The 21,560-nt window shown below is 39.2% G+C and overlaps 1 protein-coding gene across 1 annotated transcript in view; it reads left to right on the top strand.

Moving 5' to 3' along the window:
* LOC144220578 (zinc finger protein 385D) overlaps nucleotides 1-21,560 on the top strand; it is a 296,357-nt gene that overhangs the window by 62,044 nt on the left and 212,753 nt on the right. The window contains exon 2 of the mRNA XM_077750884.1: nucleotides 15,269-15,411. Within this exon, the coding sequence (XP_077607010.1) occupies nucleotides 15,269-15,411 (143 nt within the window). The remainder of the gene's footprint in view (nucleotides 1-15,268; nucleotides 15,412-21,560) is intronic.

The following is a 21,560-nucleotide window of genomic DNA, read 5'->3' on the forward strand; positions in this document are numbered from 1 at the left end:
GAAATTAAATGTACTTTGCATTTCCACTTACTCTCTTTGGATTATTTTCAGAGAAACAATGTCTCACTTATGCATTCACTCAAGAACACTTAAGAGCCCATAATTTTCAAAGCACTTCGTTAGGCATCATGGAAGAATATTAACGTAACACAGACATGGACACTCCCCTTCAAAAACTTTTTAAGCCAAAGCCAAATAATTCTAGTAGTAAAGAGAGAGTAAGACCCAACATAATGATTAATGATTCAAATGATAACTTTAATAAAATCAAATTTCATAAGATACTGTGCATCAATTTATTTCCTATCTTTAAATAAAAATAATCACAAATAAAATGGCAATAAGAATAGTTACTATAACTTAGTATTTACTCTGTTAAATATTTCTCCACATAATCCTTAAATCTTGTGATTTGTTTTCCTTAATTTATAGGAGAAGAAATGATATAGCTGTGAAGTTCCTTAGGACATGAAAACATTGAAATTCGGATTTAGGTTTCAGATGGCAAAGCCTGTTCTCATAAGCACTTAAAATATTCTGTGGAAGTTTGCAAAAGAGAAAATTGATTTGGGTGCTAAAAGGACAGGGGGAGGGAGAAGTGACATTTCAGCCAAACTTTGAAGGGCAGGGAGGAGTTAAATAAGCGGCACAAATGTGAAAAAATTAAACAAGTATTTTCCTTATCTTACTTCTATGATGAAGCCACTCAGTGGTATGAATAGTCAAGAAAAGGTCATAATGACATTGATAACATGGGAGACAGATAGTTAGCACTCGAAAGGCATAATGACTTTTGAAAATGATATGCAGGACAGATCAGAATCATTCAGGAAAATGCAGGGCCAATTTCAGAAGAGACGCTTCTTGCAGAATTTCTCTCCTCTCTCAGCAGGCATTCCTGCTCAAAGCAATTTGACTCATTCTGTTTTGTTCTTCCTTTGGGATTAATGTCCTTTCAAAAGCACAAAATAATCTCTACAATTTAAGGCAAACAGGCCCATGAATTTAAAAGGACTCCAAGTTTTGTGTCTGTGATCAGAACCCCTTTGCAAGTTTCTTTATAGGGTCAGTAGTTCTTTTGTGTTCCACAGATCTTTCTGGGTTTACACTGATCATGTCAATCCACAGGCGTCCACGCTCTGAGACACATCAATGAGGAAGAAAAGCCATGAGGAAGCTGCATACTCTCAAGGTGTTTAGTAACATCTGAGATGTGAGGGGGTCTCACAAAACATCTTAACTATGCCAACAGTCACTCTTGCAGAAAGCCAAGCCTTGGAAGTCTCCTACTTATTGAGGAACCCATGCACATCTCCAGTTGTCCTCATAACCTGGACAAGCTTTGGCAGAAAAGTCAAATGCCCCTCTTCGCCCTCTCACGAGATTCTAACCCAGAGAAGGCTGAACGCTTCACCAAATGGCTTGGCATAAGGACACCCATGAGTGTCATTTCACTACCTATCTTCCCATGCTTGCAAAGCATTTCCAGATATCTTTTAACCTGACTGATAATAGTAGAGTTTAGGATGCCCTAATGTCATCGTGTTTAGGTCATTTTGAGTATCACGTTGGGGGTAGCAAACTTTGATCAAATGGATTAGGTACTGGCATGTTGTGCAGGAAGGGTCACGAGGCCAACTATATACCCTGAATACTAGAAAAAGAAGGCAGTATCATGGATTTATATCCTTGGCTAATGGGGACAATGGATAGAATATGATCTTTACCAAGAGTTTTTCTTTAATTTTAAAAATTTAATTTAATTTTATTTCTGAGAGAGACAGTGTGAGCAGGGGAGGGTCAGAGAGAGAGGGAGACACAGAATCTGAAACGGGCTCCAGGCTCTGAGCTAGCCACCAGCACAAAGCCCGAAGCGGGGCCCAAACCCACGAACCACGAGATCATGACCCGAGCCGAAGTCAGAAAGTCAGACGGACGCCTAACCGACTGAGCCACCCAGGCACCCCAACCTTTGAATTAGCTGCTACAAAGTACTTAATTTCATACAGCCTCAGTCTTACTACTACAGGTATTAAATTATGGAATTAACAGATTGTGAAAATTAAAATCCTACTTATATATAAAGCACTCAAAAATTGAGAGTGGTTATTATTATTATTGTAATGTTTGTCATTATTATTATTTGAAATTGAATAATTCACTGTATGTAGTCCACCACACACCAGCAGAATACAATTTAATTACTGGAATATTTTATCCTAATTGCTAAATTAAATATTTCTCTTTAGAATGTATTTGGGTCTATACTATCTGGATATTCTAATTCTTGTAATAAGAAGACGAGCTTCTAGTAAATTTGTAGTCCAATAAAAATCAGAGACAATTTCTTTGATGCCCTAGCTATATCCTACATCAGTCGGTTAGTTCTGGCTTGAGCCTGAGTTGAGTCAAACCAATAGGTATTAGTAGAACAAATCAGGATGTGTATGTACCTCAGAGTAAGTAAGTAACTGTGTATTTTAGGCTGCAGTTCATAGGATGATGAGAAGTGATTACGGCAACCAGAAAAAAACCTGTGATGTTCTCCTGTTTACTTTTGTCTCTGGTCTTGGACTTTTGGCCAGTGCCTGGCATTCTCTGAGCTCAAAGCCACTCCAGAAGACTCTCTCAAACTGACCTTTTGATGCCCATCATGTCTACCAACCTGGTTCCCAGCAGGAACAGCTCCCACTGATTATTTGTTTCCCCTTCATTTGATTTTGTTTCAATCCTCGTGTTTAAGCGTAATATTTTCACAGTGTCTTTTATTTATCCCAATATAGATGTCCCTTTTCATTATGTGTTGCATTTTAATGATGGCTCCATCAACTTGGTGTGATGACTTTCTCCTCCCTGAGGCTATAAGCAATTTCTGTCTTGTTTTTTTTCTTCTGGATTTGTAAATCCTGTATCTGCTCCTTCCTGGCTGTTTGAATGTGAACATGTAGGTCCTTAACTCAGAGGCAATTTCTGTTTCCATCAATACCTTTTTCAAATTGGTGAGAATCACAAATTGGTAGGTTTTGAGAGGAAGAAGGGTGTACTATAGTCAAAGAATATGGGTTTGGGAATCAGATATCTCTGGTTTCTAATTCTTCTTGGCTCTACCACTTAACAAGGTGCTTTATCTTCAGTAAATGGATCTCACTAAGCCTCTGTTTCTTCACCTGTATAAGGAGAACAAGGATATCTTCATTGTTTACAAAAATAATGTATATAAAAAAGTCATCTAGCACAGAACCTAGAATACAATAAATGCTCAAAATGACAGGACTTCTTATAAAAATTAGAAAAACAATGGCTATGTGTATCTTCCCACTTGCAGTCACTTATAAGCATTTTATTTGTCTTCCATTTTAAAGCCAGTCATTTTCAAGACACCATAATTACTACAATTCCATTAGTAACTGATTTTACATCTTTTCCAAGAACCAAATGTTTCAGAATTAAAAGAAAATATAAAGTTAGGTTTGTTTTAAGCAAAACCTGCCAGAAGAAACAATCTCATTGAGGCCGAGACTAAACAGAGCACATGTCAGCTCCACAGGGAATGGTCTTAAGGAAACTGAAATAAGAATTTCTTTTTGCTCTTACAGAGTTTGTAAGAATGTTCACCAAAGCAATGGAAACCAGAACTCACAGTTCTAAACCTTAGAAACTAACGGGTACTACGAATGGAGTGTGCTAAATATAGGCTCCTTCAGACGGCAAAAATGTGATCATCACTGTTTTTAATATATTTTATTTAATTAGGTGATGATGACAATGACATAGTCTCTTCCGTGGTTATTTCTGAATGTTACCCAATGCTAACTCCAGTTGCATTTCCTAGGAATTTTGTGTCATGGCTATTATGAAAGAAAATACAATTGAAATATGGGTGAGAAATGGTAAAACGTTGAATGAAAACAGTCACAATCAAATGAATGCTCTAAAAGATACTACTCTTAGTTTCAAAAGAACTAATTGGAATGGATATAAATCTAACTTCTCCTTTGCTCTTCTGGAGTGTGTAGACGGAGTGAAAAGGAGAACTAAACCAATAACAGGCTAATTCAAACAAAAAGTGGCATATCTTTGGATGAACATATCTGCTTGGTTCATTCGGGTGGCTCTAATGGAACACCACAGACTGGGTGGCTTATAATGAACAGACGTTTATTTCTCACAGTTCTTTTTTTTTTTTTTTAATGTTTTATTTATTTCTAGGAGAGAGAGAGCGTGAGCAGGGGAGGGTCAGAGAGAGAGGGAGACACAGAATCTGAAGCAGGGTCCAGGCTCTGAGCTGCCAGCACAGAGCCCAACGCGGGGCTTGAACCCACAGGCTGAGATCATGACCTGGGCCAAAGTCGCATGCTCAACCGACTGAGCCACCCGGGCGCCCCAAGACACGAATCCCATTCTTGAGGATTCCACCCTCAGGACCCAATCACCTCCCAGAGGCCCATCTCCAAATACCATCATGTTGGGAGCTGGGTTTCTCATTTAGGGTGGGCACAAACATTCAGTCTATTGGATTATGGTATCTAGTAGGCTCAGTATATGCATAATATGCAATATACTGGATTCTAAGCACCAGTGGAGCACGAAACTGAAATTGCTTCCTGAATAATCCAGTGCCTTACAAATGAGTCCTCAGTATACATTCATTTGATTTGCTTTGGCAAAGTTTAATTGAAATCAGTTTTTTTTTGTGTATAGAATTTGTTTTTCTCTGTTACACACCATCAAAAAAATGGCATATCTGAACAAAATGTGGCTACAATGGCTGGACTCTGGAAACAGAATTTTGGGTGTTGAATTTTGGCCTCACACCTTATTAAGGTGAACAGTTGTCTATCCTCATAATTATTAGTTTTTTGTTTAATTTAAAGGCTAAGAAAGGGCAAAAGGAGATACACTGTGTAGAGTACTCAGCACAGTGCCCTATGTGTAGGAGCTGAAATGTAATTGCTTTTAGGCTGATGGAGGAAAGGGGAGCTGTTTTTTTTTTTTAATATTTTTTAAATTTATTTCTAGGAGAGAGAGAGAAAGAGAGACAGCGTGAGCAGGGGAGGGTCAGAGAGAGAGGGAGACACAGACACTGAAACAGGCTCCAGGCTCTGAGCCGGCAGTCAGCACAGAGCCCGACGCAGGGCTCGAACCCACGAACCGCGAGATCATGACCTAAGCGAAAGTCGGATGCTCAACCGACTAAGCCACCCAGGCGCCCCGGGAGCTGTTTAAAAGATAGAAACATTCACACCTAAAAAATAAAATCCATGGTTAAGCAACTTAGGTAGAGAAAAAATGCTAATAAAATTAGATTATAAACAGGTTTGAGCATTTTATGTTTGGACCACAGATTTAGTGGGTTTTTTTTTAAGAAAAAAATCAACAATGGAAGCTTAATTGGACTAAAAATATATGATAAAATATTCCTCACCTTTTATCAATAAACACCAGTAAACTCCGTTTAATCCCTATTTCTGTTGGAGTTTTTCCAGGAAGTTGCTGGTGAGTTTGCCTTTGGGCAGGCAGGCGTGTTAGCCCCTTCTGTCTAGCAATTTCGCCAGTGCTACTCACTCTTCCTCAATGGGCTAAAGCCGGTTGAGGCTCAGGCTTAAACCCGGCCTCTTCTTCTACACTTTCCTAAGGAAATCTTTTCCATGTCAGTGATTTAATTTCCCACCTGACGACTACTCCAGTGTTTGTTCAGAGTGAAATCTCCTCAGAACTGGCTTCTAAACAGTAATCCCTCTTATCCAACGGCTACTTTTCCTCTTCTACCTCAGGCTGATTATGTCAAAAACTTAGCTTGACTTCTTTTAGACTCGTTCCTCAGGTCAACTAATAGCTTCACCATGTGCATAGCAAAAACGCTACTTAAGGTAAACGAAGGTGGTGTGCAATTCTTATTTAACTAATTTTTTAAAATGTTTATTTTTGAGAGAGAGAGAGAGAGAGAGAGAAGTGCATGCAACAGAGGCACATGGAGCAGGGGGAAGGACAGAGACAGAGGGAGACAGAGTATCCCAAGCAGGCTCCATGCTGTCAGTGCAGAGCCTGATGTGGGACTTGAACTCACAAACTGTTTGCTCATGACCTCAGCTGAAATCAAGAGTCAGACGCTTATCCAACTGAGCCACCCAGGTCCCTCTTACTTAACTCATTTTAATGGTACTGGGAGAACACACTGAACCATTTAAGTTCAGGAGATGTTTCATTAATACCACATTTACTACCTATGCACATTGGCTAGAGCTTAGAGATGTTACATATCTAGGTAAGACAATTAGGTCATGTGGGGGGAAAAAACAGGAGGGAAGATATTTATCAGGTTACGGAGGAATGCATGCCCAGCACTACTGGCATAGCAAATTTCATGCAGGCAAGTCCCAGCTGAAAGTCACTGATCATGGGAAAACAAGCCAAGTAACAAGACTTCAGCATCATTTTTTTTTTCCTCTCTAGAGTGAGAGGACTAAAGCATAGACGTTATGAGCAAAATTACTGTGAAAGACAGATGGAGTTAGGCAGGTTCGACTGCCTACATTAGCTGGATTTCAGCAGTTGGCTATTAGTGAGGCTGCACTGTGACATACTTTGTTTCATGAAATACAAGCTTTGTGATGGCACTCTCAAAATTATCAGATATTAATAAATATTCATTTGCCCACGGACTGACCCTTTTTGCATGCTTGGTTTGAAGATATGGTATCATTTTTATCCAAAGCACTCGTTATTCATTAATACTGATTTCAGCATTAAACGTTGTTTAAGTTGGGTTTCCCTTTGAGTGATATCGTCACTGATCACACAGGAAGATTCATATTGGCCATTTTCTTCTCCAGGAATGGACAAGTGATTCTTCCTGGTGTGATTGCAACAGTGCCTGCCTTCTGACATTGCCCACAGTTGGCTGTTGGAAAGTTCTCCTTAATTGCAGAAGGAGAAGAAACCAGGAGAAAGCAAGACTTTCTCTCTTAACAGCAATGCATTCTGAAACAGACTCTATCAGGCAACTTATCTGTAAACTACTCATCACTCAAAGATGTCAACTTTTCGCTGTAGCTGTAATGCCAATAGAACCTTCTGTGATGATAGAAATGCTTCCTAACTGCCTCATACAACATGGTAGCCTCTAGCCACATGTGGCTATTGAGCATTTAGGTGTGGCTAGTGTGACTCAGAAAATGGAAACTTTAATTTTACTAATTTTTAATTCAAAATAGCCACACATGGGGCACTTGGGTGGCTCAGTCAGTTAAACATCTGACTCTTGTTTTCAGCTCAGATCATGATCTCACAGTCATAGGATCAAGTCCCACAGCTGGCTCAGTGCTGACCATGGAGCCTGCTTAGGATCCTCTCTGCCTCTCTCTCTGCCCTTCTCCCCACATGCATGCTCGCTTGCTCTCTCTCTCAAAATAAATAAATATTTAAAAAATGAAAAAAGAATATAGCCATATATGCTAATGATTACCATATTGGAGAGCTTGGTACTGGAACATCTTTATTATTACTCATAAATTATTTTGTGAAGTTAAACCTTGGGAAGTTCCTCTTGAGAAAAATTTTACATTTACATTTTGTATAACTGGTACTGAGTTGAAAGGAATTTTTTAGGCAGAATCTTTAGATTTCTCGTGAGGAGATACTTTTCCTGAGTTATGCACCCTTTGATAGAGGGGCTAACACACAGAGTTAAAAGACCAACACTCCTTCTCTGGCATTCCTAACAGAATCTTCTCTGGTGTTTCCCAGGCACCGGAAACTGTCATGAAAGTTATTTAAATAAGTGAGAGATTCTACTTTTCTTCCAGTGAAGACTTGACTCACGATATTGGCAATTAGATAATATCTTTTTTTTTTTAATTTTGGTCATTGTGTTCACTGACTGTGGCAGAGAAAATGTTAGCTAGTCCTTCGTAGGTTCCTTCCAAAATGAGTTTTGAGGTGATTTACAGGCATACTTAAATACCACAATTTAAGATGAATAAATAAAGAATTGGAACAAGGGAAAATATGGCTGGCTCACATCTGTTTTCTGTCATGGTTAAAGATAGAGTCTCGACTAGTGACTTGGGCTAATGTTTCTAAATCAGTGTTTCCAGAGTGATGCTCCCATTGCCCTGACTCATACTCCCATTCTCACCTCATTCCTGTCTGTGGTCAGTTAAGAACAGGATGTGGGCCAACAGCCACCATCCTATGTGGCTTAGTGCTGGCCACTTGCCTTGTGGATCAGGCCTTGCTTTAACATTTGAATTGACCTGCCAAGGGCAAGTCACTTTAGGCCAATGACTACCTTCATCCTGAGGGAGAAAGTGCTGGGTCAGCTTTCCAAAACCTGGTAGGTAAATCAGCAATCTAAACAGGGGGAAAGTGAAGGCAATAAAGGAACAATTGTGAGCAAGTCACACTAAATTCAGATTATATTTCAAAATAAGTTTCTAGTTTTATCATTCAGTTGGGAACAATATTTAAACAAAGATCAAAACTGAATGGGAGATGGGATCACTGTGTTTAAGGAAGCATAGTAAACATCCAGTTTTCTAGCCAGAAAGTTGAAAAATCATCACAGCATTGTAATATCCAACCAACAACCTTGAGCATTTGAGAGGCAGTAACACAGGGAATACAACAAACACATGTTTATTTTTCTGATTTGCTAAGTAGTTGTTAAAGAATGCAAACTTGAAGGCTTTTGAAACATATTTGATATGATATGCATGTCCTTCTGGGCTCTTTCTCAAATATAGGGCAGTGCCAGTGTGTTCCCATGGTAGATAAGTATCTGTGATAAATACTGAATATTCCCTTATCATAGCCTTGACAAGGAATGTGTTGACTTTTTTTTAAGGAGTAATAAAAACTTCAAGATTTCTCTTTTTAATATATTACATCTAGCTGCAAAGGAGCTGGCTTGCCTTATATGCAAAACTGACTTTGTAGAATGTTGTTATTGTTTGTTTTTGTGGTTTTAATTTATAAGCTGTTTGCATAGTACTTTGAAAATTGTTAAGGTCACGTGGATTCACAACAAATGCCATTTCTTACCTGTGTGACTTTAGGTAAGATATTTTGCTTCCTGGAGCTTTGGCTTTTGAGTTTATAAATTCAGTATTGTAATAGATACATGGCAGAATTGGTGTGCATTTTAGGCTTTCTTCATTTTAATTTTTAAGTTTTTATTTAAATGCCAGGTAACATAAAGTGTAATGCTAGTTTCAGGTGTACCATTTAGTGATTCAACACCTGGTGCTCATCACAAGGGTTTCCTTAATCCCCATCACCTGTTTAATTCATCTCCCCCACCTACCTCCCTTCTGGTAAACATCAATTTGTTGTTGGGCATTTTAAATTTTTTAATGTTTTTTTTTTTCCTGAGACAGAGAGAGAGACAGCGTGAGCAGGGGAGGGTCAGAAAGAGAGGGAGATACAGAATCTGAAGTAGGCTCCAGGCTCTGAGCTGTCAGCACAGAGCCCGACGCGAGGCGTGAACCCACGAACCGTGAGATCATGACCTGAGCCGAAGTTGGATGCTTAACCGACTGAGCCACACAGGCGCCCCTATTCTTGGGGATCTTAAAGGAATTAAGGGATAGTCAACCTAGTCCATTCAATTACTCAATAGATTTATAAAATGTAGCTATATTCTTTACACCCACTGCCACCCACCCTGGTTGGTGGATTTCACTAATACAGCACTCCATGGCCAGGGTTTTGTGTCACATCAAGTTTTACCTTTATGCCCCAATCCAACATGTATTTTCTACTTCCTGTTAGTGGGATCAGATCTTAGTTTTTTGCTACTGTCATATAGACCCCAGAATTCCTAGTGCACCTTTCTTTCCCTTCTGCAATGGATGTGGATGGTGTTTCATGGGTATGAAAGTAGTTGCTTCACAAGTAACTGTTTAAGACTTGGTATTATATAAAATGCTCTTGATGTTTCCCTGTTAGGTATGAATATTCTGAGTGGTTTAGTAGTTTAATCATAGGTCACTATTGAAACATATATTTACTATAAGTATATATATAATTATTTGTATATTTAATAAATTAATATGCATATATTTAATAAAGGTATATAATTTAATTTCTATATATACATATGTGTGTGTGTGTCTGTGTGTGTGTGTGTAACAATGATGGTTAAGGAAAAGGATACTAATGAAATTGTTTATCCCATCAGGAAATCAGTTCTGAAGCATACACTATTTTGAATATTTAACAGCATCAGCCCTTGCTTATTTTGAACTTTGGTTTTATCATTTGGAGAAATGAAAGATTAACCAGTAGGTTAAGCTGTCAGGCAGAACATCTGTGACTGATAAACCCTCAATGGATTAAATGCAGAAGTTCAAGGTTAAAGTGTTATATTGCAGAAAGAACACAGAGCACTCTGAAGGAATATTTCAAAATATTGATTTACAAAGTATCCTCTTCGTGAAGACTTTCTTTCTGCAGGGGTCAAAATAAACAAAGGGAACAATATGAACATGCTTTAAAAATTATCTTCAGTGACTGCTTTCCCAGAGCCCAGTTTGTGTCTGGGAGAACCTGAAAAGCTCCTTTGCAATTTATTAGATTCATTAAAACATATAAGCCTCACTCAGTGAGTGCCCATTGGCCAGGCATTGTGCTAGGCACTGTATATATGTTGCCTCTAATATGATAAGCTTCAAGTAACAGCCAGTGGCTTAGAATTCCTACTTATCTGTCTGTATTATTAAAACAGACATTTAAAACATGGAAAGAGCCTAAGTGTCCATCAACAGATGAATGGATCAAGAAGATGTGGTTTATCTATACCATGGAATACTACATGGCAATGAGAAACAATGAAATCTGGCCATGTGTAGCAACATNCATTTCCAAATTTATGTTTTAATTTGATTTTCAAAAATGCAAACATTTGAGGTGACCATGTATTACTCTGCCACATAATCTGTATTAAAAAATACTCTAGGAACCAATAGGTTACTCTAGTATTTTTTTTCAAATTCGCAACTTTGCACTTTTGTAAATATATAGCTGTCTTATGAATAGACCAAAGTAATAGTTAATGTTTGCTCTATAGTTCAATTTGAAATTCTCAATATAAACTTGCAGACATAAACATAAAAAAGGGACAGAGAAATTTTGTGAGCTTTAATGATTACCTTATTTACATAATACCTTAATGTCTAACATGCTATATACTCCATGAATTTTTTTTTGGTTTGTTGATTTTAATGGTATATTAGAAATTTGGTATATTAAGAGATATTAACTGTTCTGAAATCAGAATAATTTGTTAAATTTAATTTGTTAAACCTGTCTATTTAAAATTTCTGAGGCTCTGAAATATGTGGTACTAGATATATATACACAGACTTTCAAATAAAAAAGGCATGAACTTCTATTTTTTTAGTCTCTACTCATGAAGGCTTCAAAATGATTTCTTCAAATTAGGAGTACCAATATTTCCAGAAGTGTGACATTGCAAGGAATGAAGTGACACTCTTGGTAAACAATAACTTGTTTTTCATTATTTATTTATTTATTTATTTATTTTTATTTATTTAGAGAGCACACTCAAGAGTGAGAGGGAGGGGCAGAGAGAGAAACACGGAAAGAGAAAAATCAAAAGTGGATTTTTTCAGCGTTGGGCTTGAACCCATGAACTTTGAGATCATGACCTGAGCTGAAACCAAGAGTCAGACAGTTAACCAACTGAGCCACCTCATGGCCCCACAAAGCTACTCTTTTTAATGTATAAAAATGACTATAAAATCATTAGGTATTTTAATGCTTATTATTGTTAAGATAATTGTATAATAAGGAAAATAACAACAAACATATTTGTCTCCTAAATGCAATAGTTTCTATTAAAAAATGAGGAAATTGCCATCTTCTCAAGGAGAATATTTTTATCTGCTTTACAAATGAAATGCATTTTATTTGCTAATTTTGATTTTGCGCTATTTGCAAATAATATACTTGCTGCTGAGCCTGTACAGATTGGTAAGAGGAAATATTTCAGGACTTAACCAGATTTGAAAAGTAGAAATTTTAGTCACAGATAATTTTTAAGAGGTAGCTTCAGTTCTGTCCTCCACATCAACACTATAGATTTAGAGGCAAGAATCTATTTTAGAATAAAGCAATCCAACATTTCACTTAGACTCACACATATTTACACCCTGCTGTCCAAGTTCTTCTAAAAGTGGACTCTGAGACTTCACTGGGAAACATCTTCTGTGAGGAGTGAAGCTTGCAGGATTGGGTAGTGAAAAGTTGAACTGTGATGCAGTCATAACAGAGGACTGCTTCTATCCTAGATCTTATGAGGAGGTCTAGAGCTGAAATCCGAGCTTCAGGGTTGTCTGGCCTTGAGGCAAAAGGGAGAGAAGCCCAGACACATGCTTTAATCATTATACCCTGGAGGAGTTTGAGCTGTGGTGAGGCAGCACCCAGCAAGCTCAAGGCAATTTATGTAAAGGATCTCAGGTGTGAGTCCTCAGGTACCAGAGCTACCAGGTCTCGCTGGGGAAAGGGGTGTGGAAGCACTCCCCAGCCTCCACTGCACCTGTATTTGCATAGCCAGTAGCCGCAAGTGTGTAGTGACTTGTCCTCTGCTTTCCAACCATCTTCTTGGTTTATTTCTTAAAACAGGTAGGAAGAGATGGGCTCAACTAGTTTGCCTAAGTTACCCAAATTTTAGGACTCTTCCTTGACACTTTGTATCTCCTACAAAGGAAAAGCCAGTGGCAGCATGGAGAGTATGTCTCGAATGGTTCCTGTAAGTGTAAGTGAAATCCGTGTCTTGGAGGAAGAGAGGTGGGAATTAATTTTACCAAGCAGTCAACCAACTTATGTGCCTCTAATTGTGCTGGATAAAATAAATGAATAACCCTGAACTATCTCTTTAACCTTTTTGGGTATCCAGAACTCGAGGGGAACTTATAATGAAATAATTACAAAATATGTTCCTGCTGAATTGCATGCTTGTGATTAAAAGAGTTGAATGTTTCGATGGAAGCTACATTAACAGCTAAAGCGTTTTCCAACTTATTTTTTCTCTATGGTGTCATGTTAGCCCTTAACCTAATTTCTGATATTTTAGGCTCAAACAAAGTGGTAGGTGTAAATGAACACCTTTTGCAGAGCATGATGTGTGACACAGATAAAAATAATATAAACTTACTTATTAAAGCTCACTACTATTTGTGGACTTGTTAAACCCTATCACTGATACCCACGAAGACATACTTTATTTTGAGTTTTCTCAAGAGTTGCTGACCAAAAACATATTTTGGTTTTTTAACTGTTCATCAGAAGAGAAATAATTAGCATTACTACACTCAGAACAGACCTATCACCAGTTTTATGGATGCTCTCTCTAAGAAAGTTGAGACACCCACGCTCAGTATACTAACAGGTGGACAATGAAACAAGTTTATGGTGTGCTCTGGTGAAAGTAGACTTGTTATATTTTTGCTTTAATCTGTGTTTGTTTTAACATCCGCCCTCTCTTTTCTGACTCGTACTACTTTTTATTTTAATTGGTTTGCTGATTCAAACTTACTGTTGTTGGCCTTGCCCTTAAGCAATATTTTAAGAGGGAAGTGAAAAGAGTGGGGAAAATACTGGTTTTGTTAATTTGGCTCCAGCTGATTTTATACCTGGAAACAGGAAAGTTAATGGTTTTTTCTGAATGGTTAATTAAATCTTGTACTGATGGCTTCTGTTGTAGATCTTAAGTCACCCACCTTGTTAGTAGATCCATTGGTCTAGTAGGATTAGATTTGCCATCAGGGAATAATTTTTGGAATGTTTACCTGTGTTCAGATAACTGCTTAAGGACAGGATGATGCTCAGTGTCCAGCTGACCAGAGAGTTGATTATGAGCTTTTAAAAACTTTTTTCTATTGTATATTTATTTTTTAGAGAGAGAGAGAGCATGAGCAGGGTGGGACAGAGAGACGGAGACACAGAATCCAAAGCAGGTTCCAGGCTCTGAGCTGTCAGCACAGAGTCTGATGCAGGGCTCCAACTAATGAACAGTGAGATCATGACCTGAGCTGAAGTTGGACCTTAACTGATTGAGCCACCCAGGCGCCCCGATTGTGAGATTTTTAAAGGTCATTCCTATGGGTCTCACTCTACTTTGTTTTGAAAACAAAATGGCAGGCAAGAAAGTGGCACAGACATGGGTCTCTCCTGTCTCCTCTGACTCTTAGAGTTCTTTTCCATGAGAAAGGAAAACTCCCACTGTATTTTGTTTTCCTAATGCTTCTTGGATTTTCACCAGCAGGTTTTTACAGTCTGTTGCTTGCCTCTCAGATTAGAAGAATGCTGGCATATTTTAACAGTTTCCTAGGATTCAAACAGCCTTTAATTAACAGCAAATTGATGTTTTGGAATGTTACCAAAATATGGGAGACTGAACACTGGGATGGGCTTCTTTCCTTCCAGCTTCTGAGTGCACTGAGTCCTGTAATGGGGAGTGGGGGAGAAGAGTGAGGGGTGCCCCTTTGCAAATAGCTGATCGCCTACTGGTATGCAAAGGGTGTCTTTGTTGGCATGATATTCCCACTGCTTGCTCATTGGTGGCCTTCTAAATTCCACCTACTCATGACTGGAAAGGAGGCAGGTAGTCCTTGAATGCTCAGAGCTACGGGGTGCTGAGCAGTTCAGGGACTGCTTGGTTTGTAGCTGGGTTCGCTTGTTTTAATCTTCCAGTTGCCGGGGAAGTATGGTATGGCTGCCTGTCTTTGTGGTTAAGTTTCTTTTCCATGCCAAGTTCATGTCATCTTGCTGCCAGAATTTGGGATGTGCTGGAAAAGAGCATTTTTGTAAAATAATCGCTTAGAATTGATGCGTATTCAGAGCAGAAGTTAGTTTTCAAAGAGGGATGGGAGTGCAGTGGAGAAGTTTTCCTTCTGAACCAAGGGATCTCAGTGAAAGGTTTGTTGCTGATCCAACCCAGAGCTTTAGTCAGGACAGGAAGGATAGACTGGGCAGCATGAAATGTTCGAAATGGTAACTGTTACTTATACAACCATATAGTTCTGTCTGAGGAGGGAAAGGGACAAGCTCAGCAGCTCCTTCCACCTAATGGCAGATCTGCTCATTGGCCAGTTTCCAGTTGAGGTCACTGCACTCCATGTCTTGTATTTTCCAGTGACCCACAAAGCTGGCCTCTCGGGCTCAAAGGGCACCTCAGTGTTTTTTGTTTTTTGTTTTTTAACATGCACAATGTCCCTGATTGCTCCCTTTGCTCTCCTCCCTGCAGGTGGTACATGCCAGAGCCCTGCTCTCCCAGCCCTGGTCCGTCCACCAGCCCCTCCTCTGCAACCTTCGCTGGACATCAAACCCTTTCTTCCCTTTCCTCTTGACACTGCAGCCGCAGTCAACCTCTTCCCCAATTTTAATGCGGTAAGTCCCAAGGTCACATTCGCATATGTCACCACCGTGGTAAGTGCCTGGGGTATACGTTTTTGTTGGTGGCGGTTTTCTTTACTGAGAGGGTTATTTTATTTTTTCGAACTAATGCTCACATAAAATGTTGTGTTACATCTCAAAGGGGAGTCTGCTGCAGCATCGTTTCAGTACAATATTTGAGGTTATAGGCTTCCTTTTTATAGCTGAGCCTTTGGGATTTGTTATGAACAAGAAATTCATTTGGCCACAAGGTTGTAACCTCGGTGCAGAACGGAAAGGGGAGAAGTTGACCCAATAGCAATAAGACTAGTCCTGATTTGCCAGGGGCGAGTCGGTCACTACCTCTGTTTTACTGTATCATTTGTTCTGAGGATTGTATGAGAGCCGCAAGGTAGCTGGCTGCCTGGTTATGTAAGGTATCCAGAACCAGGCTCCTTCAAGGGAAAATGAAAAGAGATTTAATCTGATTGGATGGGTCTTGAGTTCATGTCTCCCCTTTAGTGCCTTTCTCAGTAATACTAACAATTCCATTATTTTGTTGGACTATATCTAAATTAAAACTTAATGAATTTGTTGTAGAGAACATTATAATTCAAGTAGATGTCTAAAAACGTAAATATGTTCCTTCTGTCTGGATCCTGAACTTTAATTTTCAAATCTGTTGCTGCTTTTCTGATTTAATAAAGAGGACCCTGATAATCACAATAGTGATACGCTCCATTTGCAGAGCACTCTTTTCCTCCTTAGCTTAAAACAATTCAGAGTTTGAGTTTTTTTTGGGGGGGTGGTTTGTGTGTGTGTGTGTGTGTGTTTTCCTTCCTGCCTTGTCACAGTGGCTCAGTTAAATCTTTCTTAAATTGCTTTGGTTTTTGGACTTTGTCAATGGCCTTCTCAACATAAGCTCAATCACTTACTTCTATTTTCACTCTTAGCATGTCTTTGTAAGTTGACAGATTTCTCATATTTGCCATCATCTCTTTCTGTACAAGCTGGGAGTATTCTTATGATGAAAATAGAAATAAGGGTTGAAAAGGTTAGAAACAAGAAAAGTGACTTTTTCCTCCCTAATGTCATCTGATTCGGATTTCAGCAGTTTGTCATACGCAGGTTTGAGCTTATCAATGACAATGACAGGATGTGTCAACACAGCCAATGCAAAGAGGATTAAGATGGGAGGTCAGTGAATGCCCAGTGATCTAAATAATACAGATTTCTTGTTGTCACATCTTGTTTCCATGACGGAGTTTAAAAATCTTCCCACAATTAGATCATTCTCTTTCAAGAGACAGAAGTGGGTCTTATTTTCTTTAATAATACTTCATCACGGTGACTTTGGACGTGCCGGTGAGATGGTACACTTAAATGCTAGACCTCGCTAAAGGGCAGGGGACAATCAAAATAATCACTTTGCTCTTTTTAGAGGTGAGGGCTTTTCCATGGGCATCTTGTTTTGAAATTGATGGAGCACAAACGGAGCTGCATAAAGATCACATTTCCAAAGTAGAGGTGTCTCAAAGAAGGCGTTTCAAAAGAAGACCAGAGAAAAAAATTGCTCAGCATCAAGTTCTCTGATTTTTTAAGTGACCGCACAGAAGTCCCCTGGGTTCCCTTTCTCTGCTCCTCTATTAAGTGGCTTCCTGGCAGCCTTGCTTCCCAGACACCCGGAGACGATCCATCAAGGTGCTTTACCTGGCCTCTGAGACCACTTGGCATCCTCTTGGTTCGGCCTCATGTCAGCATTAGAGCAGTTGAAGTGAAGTTCCTGGAAGGCTGTAAAAAGCTGGGCTTTAAACTTTCGATCTGTCAGTTGAGAAACATTAAAAGCAAAATGATTAATTTGATTGATGATGAGTATGGCTTGTCATAAAAAAAAAAAGATGAGTGATATGCTCAGCTGTCAGACACTCAGCAGTCCCTTTATCCTCTTTGCTACTGTTTCCTCCTCTTTAAAATAAAGGGATGGACCTAATAATCTCTTCCTTTGGGGATTATTTCATTCAAATATTTGAGTTTTTGTGGGCAAAAGAAGCATTGTGTAATGGTCAAACTGGACTCTAACCAGATTGACTACATTCGGATTTCAGAGCTGCTACTTAACCATCAATATGACCTTGGGTAAGTGATAAAACCTCATGTATGTCAGCATCTTCATCTGTAAAATGGGACTAAAAATCAACCTACTTCTTAGGCATGTGGTAATACTTATTGTGTTAAATCATGTAGAACACCACTCGACGCACAGCAAACGCTTGTTTGAGTGATAGGTCTGATGTCATACATAGCCTGTAAACTCTTCTTGTTTTGAATGCGGCAGTTCATCGACTGACTGCAAAAGTTTGACTTGATTCTTCTTCCTCTGTGATGAATTTTGACTTATGTTTGTGTTTGCTCCATTTAAATAAGGAGACCCTCTGTTACTGCACATCTTAAGTTATTTCCTTTCAGTACCAGTCAAGCTGCAGCCAACCAAGGACTAAGCCACTCCTTGCTTCATACTGAGGGGAGTGGTTGCAAAGCCATAATCAGGTGGCTTTGGACTCAGAGTTAGAGTACAGAGCAGTTCTCTAGGTAATAGCCTGACTTCTTAATTTTGTAGCAGGTGTGAATCTCAATCCATGAATTCAGGGTGTATGAAGCATATTTTTTTTACTGTGATAAATTGATTCTATTCCTGATTCAAAAGCCCATTTTATGATGAAGGGAAATGCAGTTTAATTCTGTTTCAGGATATGCTAAGGTTCTGGAATCTAACACACTATCCATCCAGCTCTTGGTGGGAATCTACCTTTGTTCACTAAGCTATTTATCCACATAGGCTTTCATAGATGGTCAGCACCTGGTTAGCAGGGTTATTTAGGCCCCCACCTTCCAACTTTGGAAACACAAACTTTACATGGCTGTTGGTGGTCCCTTCTGCCTAGATGTGCAAATTACTATTATCTCTTTGCCAAGAAAATGATGAACCATCTGCCACCCAGCAACCTTCCCACGTCTGACCTTTTCAAAACAAGTTCATTACAATCATAGACTGACTGCCTCTTATGTTCCTCCACTTAGGATGGAATTATCTGCGGAATTATCTGTGTGTGGAATTATCTGTCTTTTGGGAGTAGGGTGGGGCAGAATGGGGAAGGAAAAAATATATGAAATAAAATCATGAAAACATAAATGGATATCTCTGATTATTATCCTTCCACAAGAGCATGAGCCACTGGGTTTGGATATGAGCCAAGAAGAATAATGAAACATCTGTAAAACTATGCACAGTTAGAAGGGAAAGGAAAACAGGTGTAGAATTTGAGCTTGGATATGGATGTAAAAGAGGCCATTGGATAAAACCATTAGGATCCCTTGGTCTACTCAAAGCCAACTTTTGAAGAATAGCAACAGAAACTGTTGTCTTGACCTAGGGATGTTGTATCATGGATGTTTCAGTAGCTTTGAGACAAGTGCCCCTCGATCTCTTAAGACGCTGGAGTCTGAGTGCTTAGGACCATTCTGACCCCAGTGATCATATTCTGCATCAGCATTTCTTGAAAGGAACCAATCCCAGAAGTAGGTAGGTGATGTTTAGGAAAAGAAATATTAGAAAATGGTATGAGCTTGGTCCATTCTATCAACTGCTATTTATTAAGCATCTGGTGTGGCAGGAATAGTGATGAAAAGAATTATGTTATGACCCCTGCCATGAAATAATTCAACTTATAAAGGTTGTTGAACAAGTAAATATTTGTAAAAGGTGTGTAGAGTGGAATGGCGGGGTGGGGACAGGAGTGGAAGGAAGGCTGTATGGTTGGCTTAATGAGGGTTTGGTGAGAAAAATAGAAACTATTCTAGGCATGCAAACAGGAAGGGACTTAATATAAGGATTTAGATGGTAACAAAGCCTTTGTAGGTGTTGGGCAGTTAAAAAAAGGTCAGAGAAGGCTGTTGTTGGCTCTCAATTTTTCTGCTTCCTTTCATAGAATCAGGAAGTTGCAGAAATACAAGATGCCCAGTAATCCCAGTTTCTTTCATCCGAATGCCATGAAACACCTCTGTTTAGTGATATCATGGCTGAATACTGCTGGCAGAGACGCGTGGGAATGTTAACCTGTAGGCTTCCAGTCCTTGTGATATAAGGGAGAGCACAGAGGGAAGAAGGCATTGCTGAGTCGCCAGCAGACCTGACATGATGGCAGAACAGAAAGGTTTATGCATAATCCGAAAACCTGAGCATGTCTGCAATCATGGGCAAGAGGCTAAATCCTCTGGAGTCTCAATGTCCTATTCTGTAAAGTGAGAATGACTAAATTTCTCTTAGGTTTGTGTAACTTGGGATGTTATTTAGAATGGGAGCTGATCATTTAAAAATGCCCATACTCCTTGATATTTTTCTCCTTGAGTCTCAAAGTTGCTCTTTTTCCATTTCTGTAACATATTTTTTCAATAGTTATGACAATAATGAACCTTCAAAATGTTGTTTAAAATGAATAGCGTTGAGGAGATGTGTTCCTGAGGACTGACTCTGAGCCGAGTCCTGTGCCCCCTTCCATGGCTGTGTTTTTTTCCTCTCGGCATAAAGATTAAATGAGTAAACTGACATAACGCACCTGCATGTACCAGATTCTCCGTAAATGCTGAGGTCTTCCAAGGGATGCACGAAAAAGAATAAGGTCACATAGGATGTCAGAAGGCAGAAAGGTAGGCAAATAAAGAAGAATAACTATTTTGCTTTCAGTTAGCTTGGGCTAATATTCTTTTTTGTTGTCGTTGTTGTTGTTTATTTATTTTCAGTAATCTGTACACCCAGTGCGGGGCTCAAACTCATGACCCCGAGATCGAGAGCTTCATGCTCTTCCTCCTGAGCCAGCCAGGCACTCCATATTGTTTAACATTCGAAAAATGTAAATTAGTATAGAAGTGTTGGTTCTGTGTTACTCGTCTGTATGATATGATTTCATTATGGGAGAGGGAGCCAAGCAGGAAGGAGGAGTGAGGTAAAGAGAGATCAAATCGTACGATCCAACTCTGCTTTAATTCTTCCTATTTCTCAAAAACAACTACCCTAGACACTTGAGTGTGATGTTAGCTGAGTTCGGAAAAGTTATCAGTTGCCAGGAGGGGGACAGGAAAGTGAAATTGATGTGACTTATAGCAGCATTTTTCATACTTTACAGTGCATGTGAATCACTGAGGGAATCATGTTAAAAAGCAGGTTCTGATTTAGTAGTTCAAGGTTGGGACCTCATATTTTGAACATATGTGAGTAGGGGGAGGGGAAGCCAGGGGAATGACTAAGTACACTGGACAATTCTTATACTCCTGGAGTGTATGTCTTCATTCATTCAACAAAGACTGAGGACCAGTCATGTACTAGGCCCTTCGGAATCAGCGGTAAAACTAACAAGCTAAATTTCTGTCGTTGTGGAACTTAACTTTCTGGTGTTTGTGTGAAGGGTACTAGGATGTTAGGGAAGTTTGAAGTATTGGAGGAAGAAGAATTAATTAATGTCTTATGCAATGATTTGCTTATTGGACTTTTACTTTGCACTGGCTATTATGTCTGACATTGTAGCAGACAGTACAAATGCAAAAATAAGAAGTAGGAAGAGAAGGAGAAAGAAGAAAGAGGAGAGGGAGAGAAGAAAGGAAGAAGAGGAAGCAGAGGGAGTGAAGGGCGAGGCGCAAGAGGAGGAAAGGTCCTTGTGTCTGTGCTATTGACATAAGTTGATTAGTCACTTCTTAAAACATTCTTCTGTCTGTCCCCAACTGGTAAACATTTAGATGTTAAAATACTACATTAGACAGTAAGGTTTACACAAGCAGTAACCCTATCTGTACAGTTTGCTTCACTTGTTGAAAAACTGAGGTGGAGTACTTAAGTCATTCTATAAAGGATTCTGTAATTAAATCCTTAAATAAAGTCCTTTGAATGCAAATGCTCCCTGAATTCAAGGGCAAGTGAAGTCACTTGGAGGTGGCCAAAGAAAGCTGTATGGTAAAGGTTAAGGTTTAATTTGGGAACTGAGATCAGTTCTGTATTTATCTTGTTTGGTAAGGTAATCCTAGTACAGAGCCTGGAACATTGCAAAGGCTTAACACACAGTTCTGGAATTGTGGTTGGATGCCTGGATAGATAGGTAGGTAGATAGATAAATGAC

The sequence above is a fragment of the Crocuta crocuta genome, unplaced genomic scaffold (assembly GCF_008692635.1).
Source record: "Crocuta crocuta isolate KB4526 unplaced genomic scaffold, BGI_CrCroc_1.0 scaffold279, whole genome shotgun sequence".
Lineage (NCBI taxonomy): Eukaryota > Metazoa > Chordata > Mammalia > Carnivora > Hyaenidae > Crocuta > Crocuta crocuta.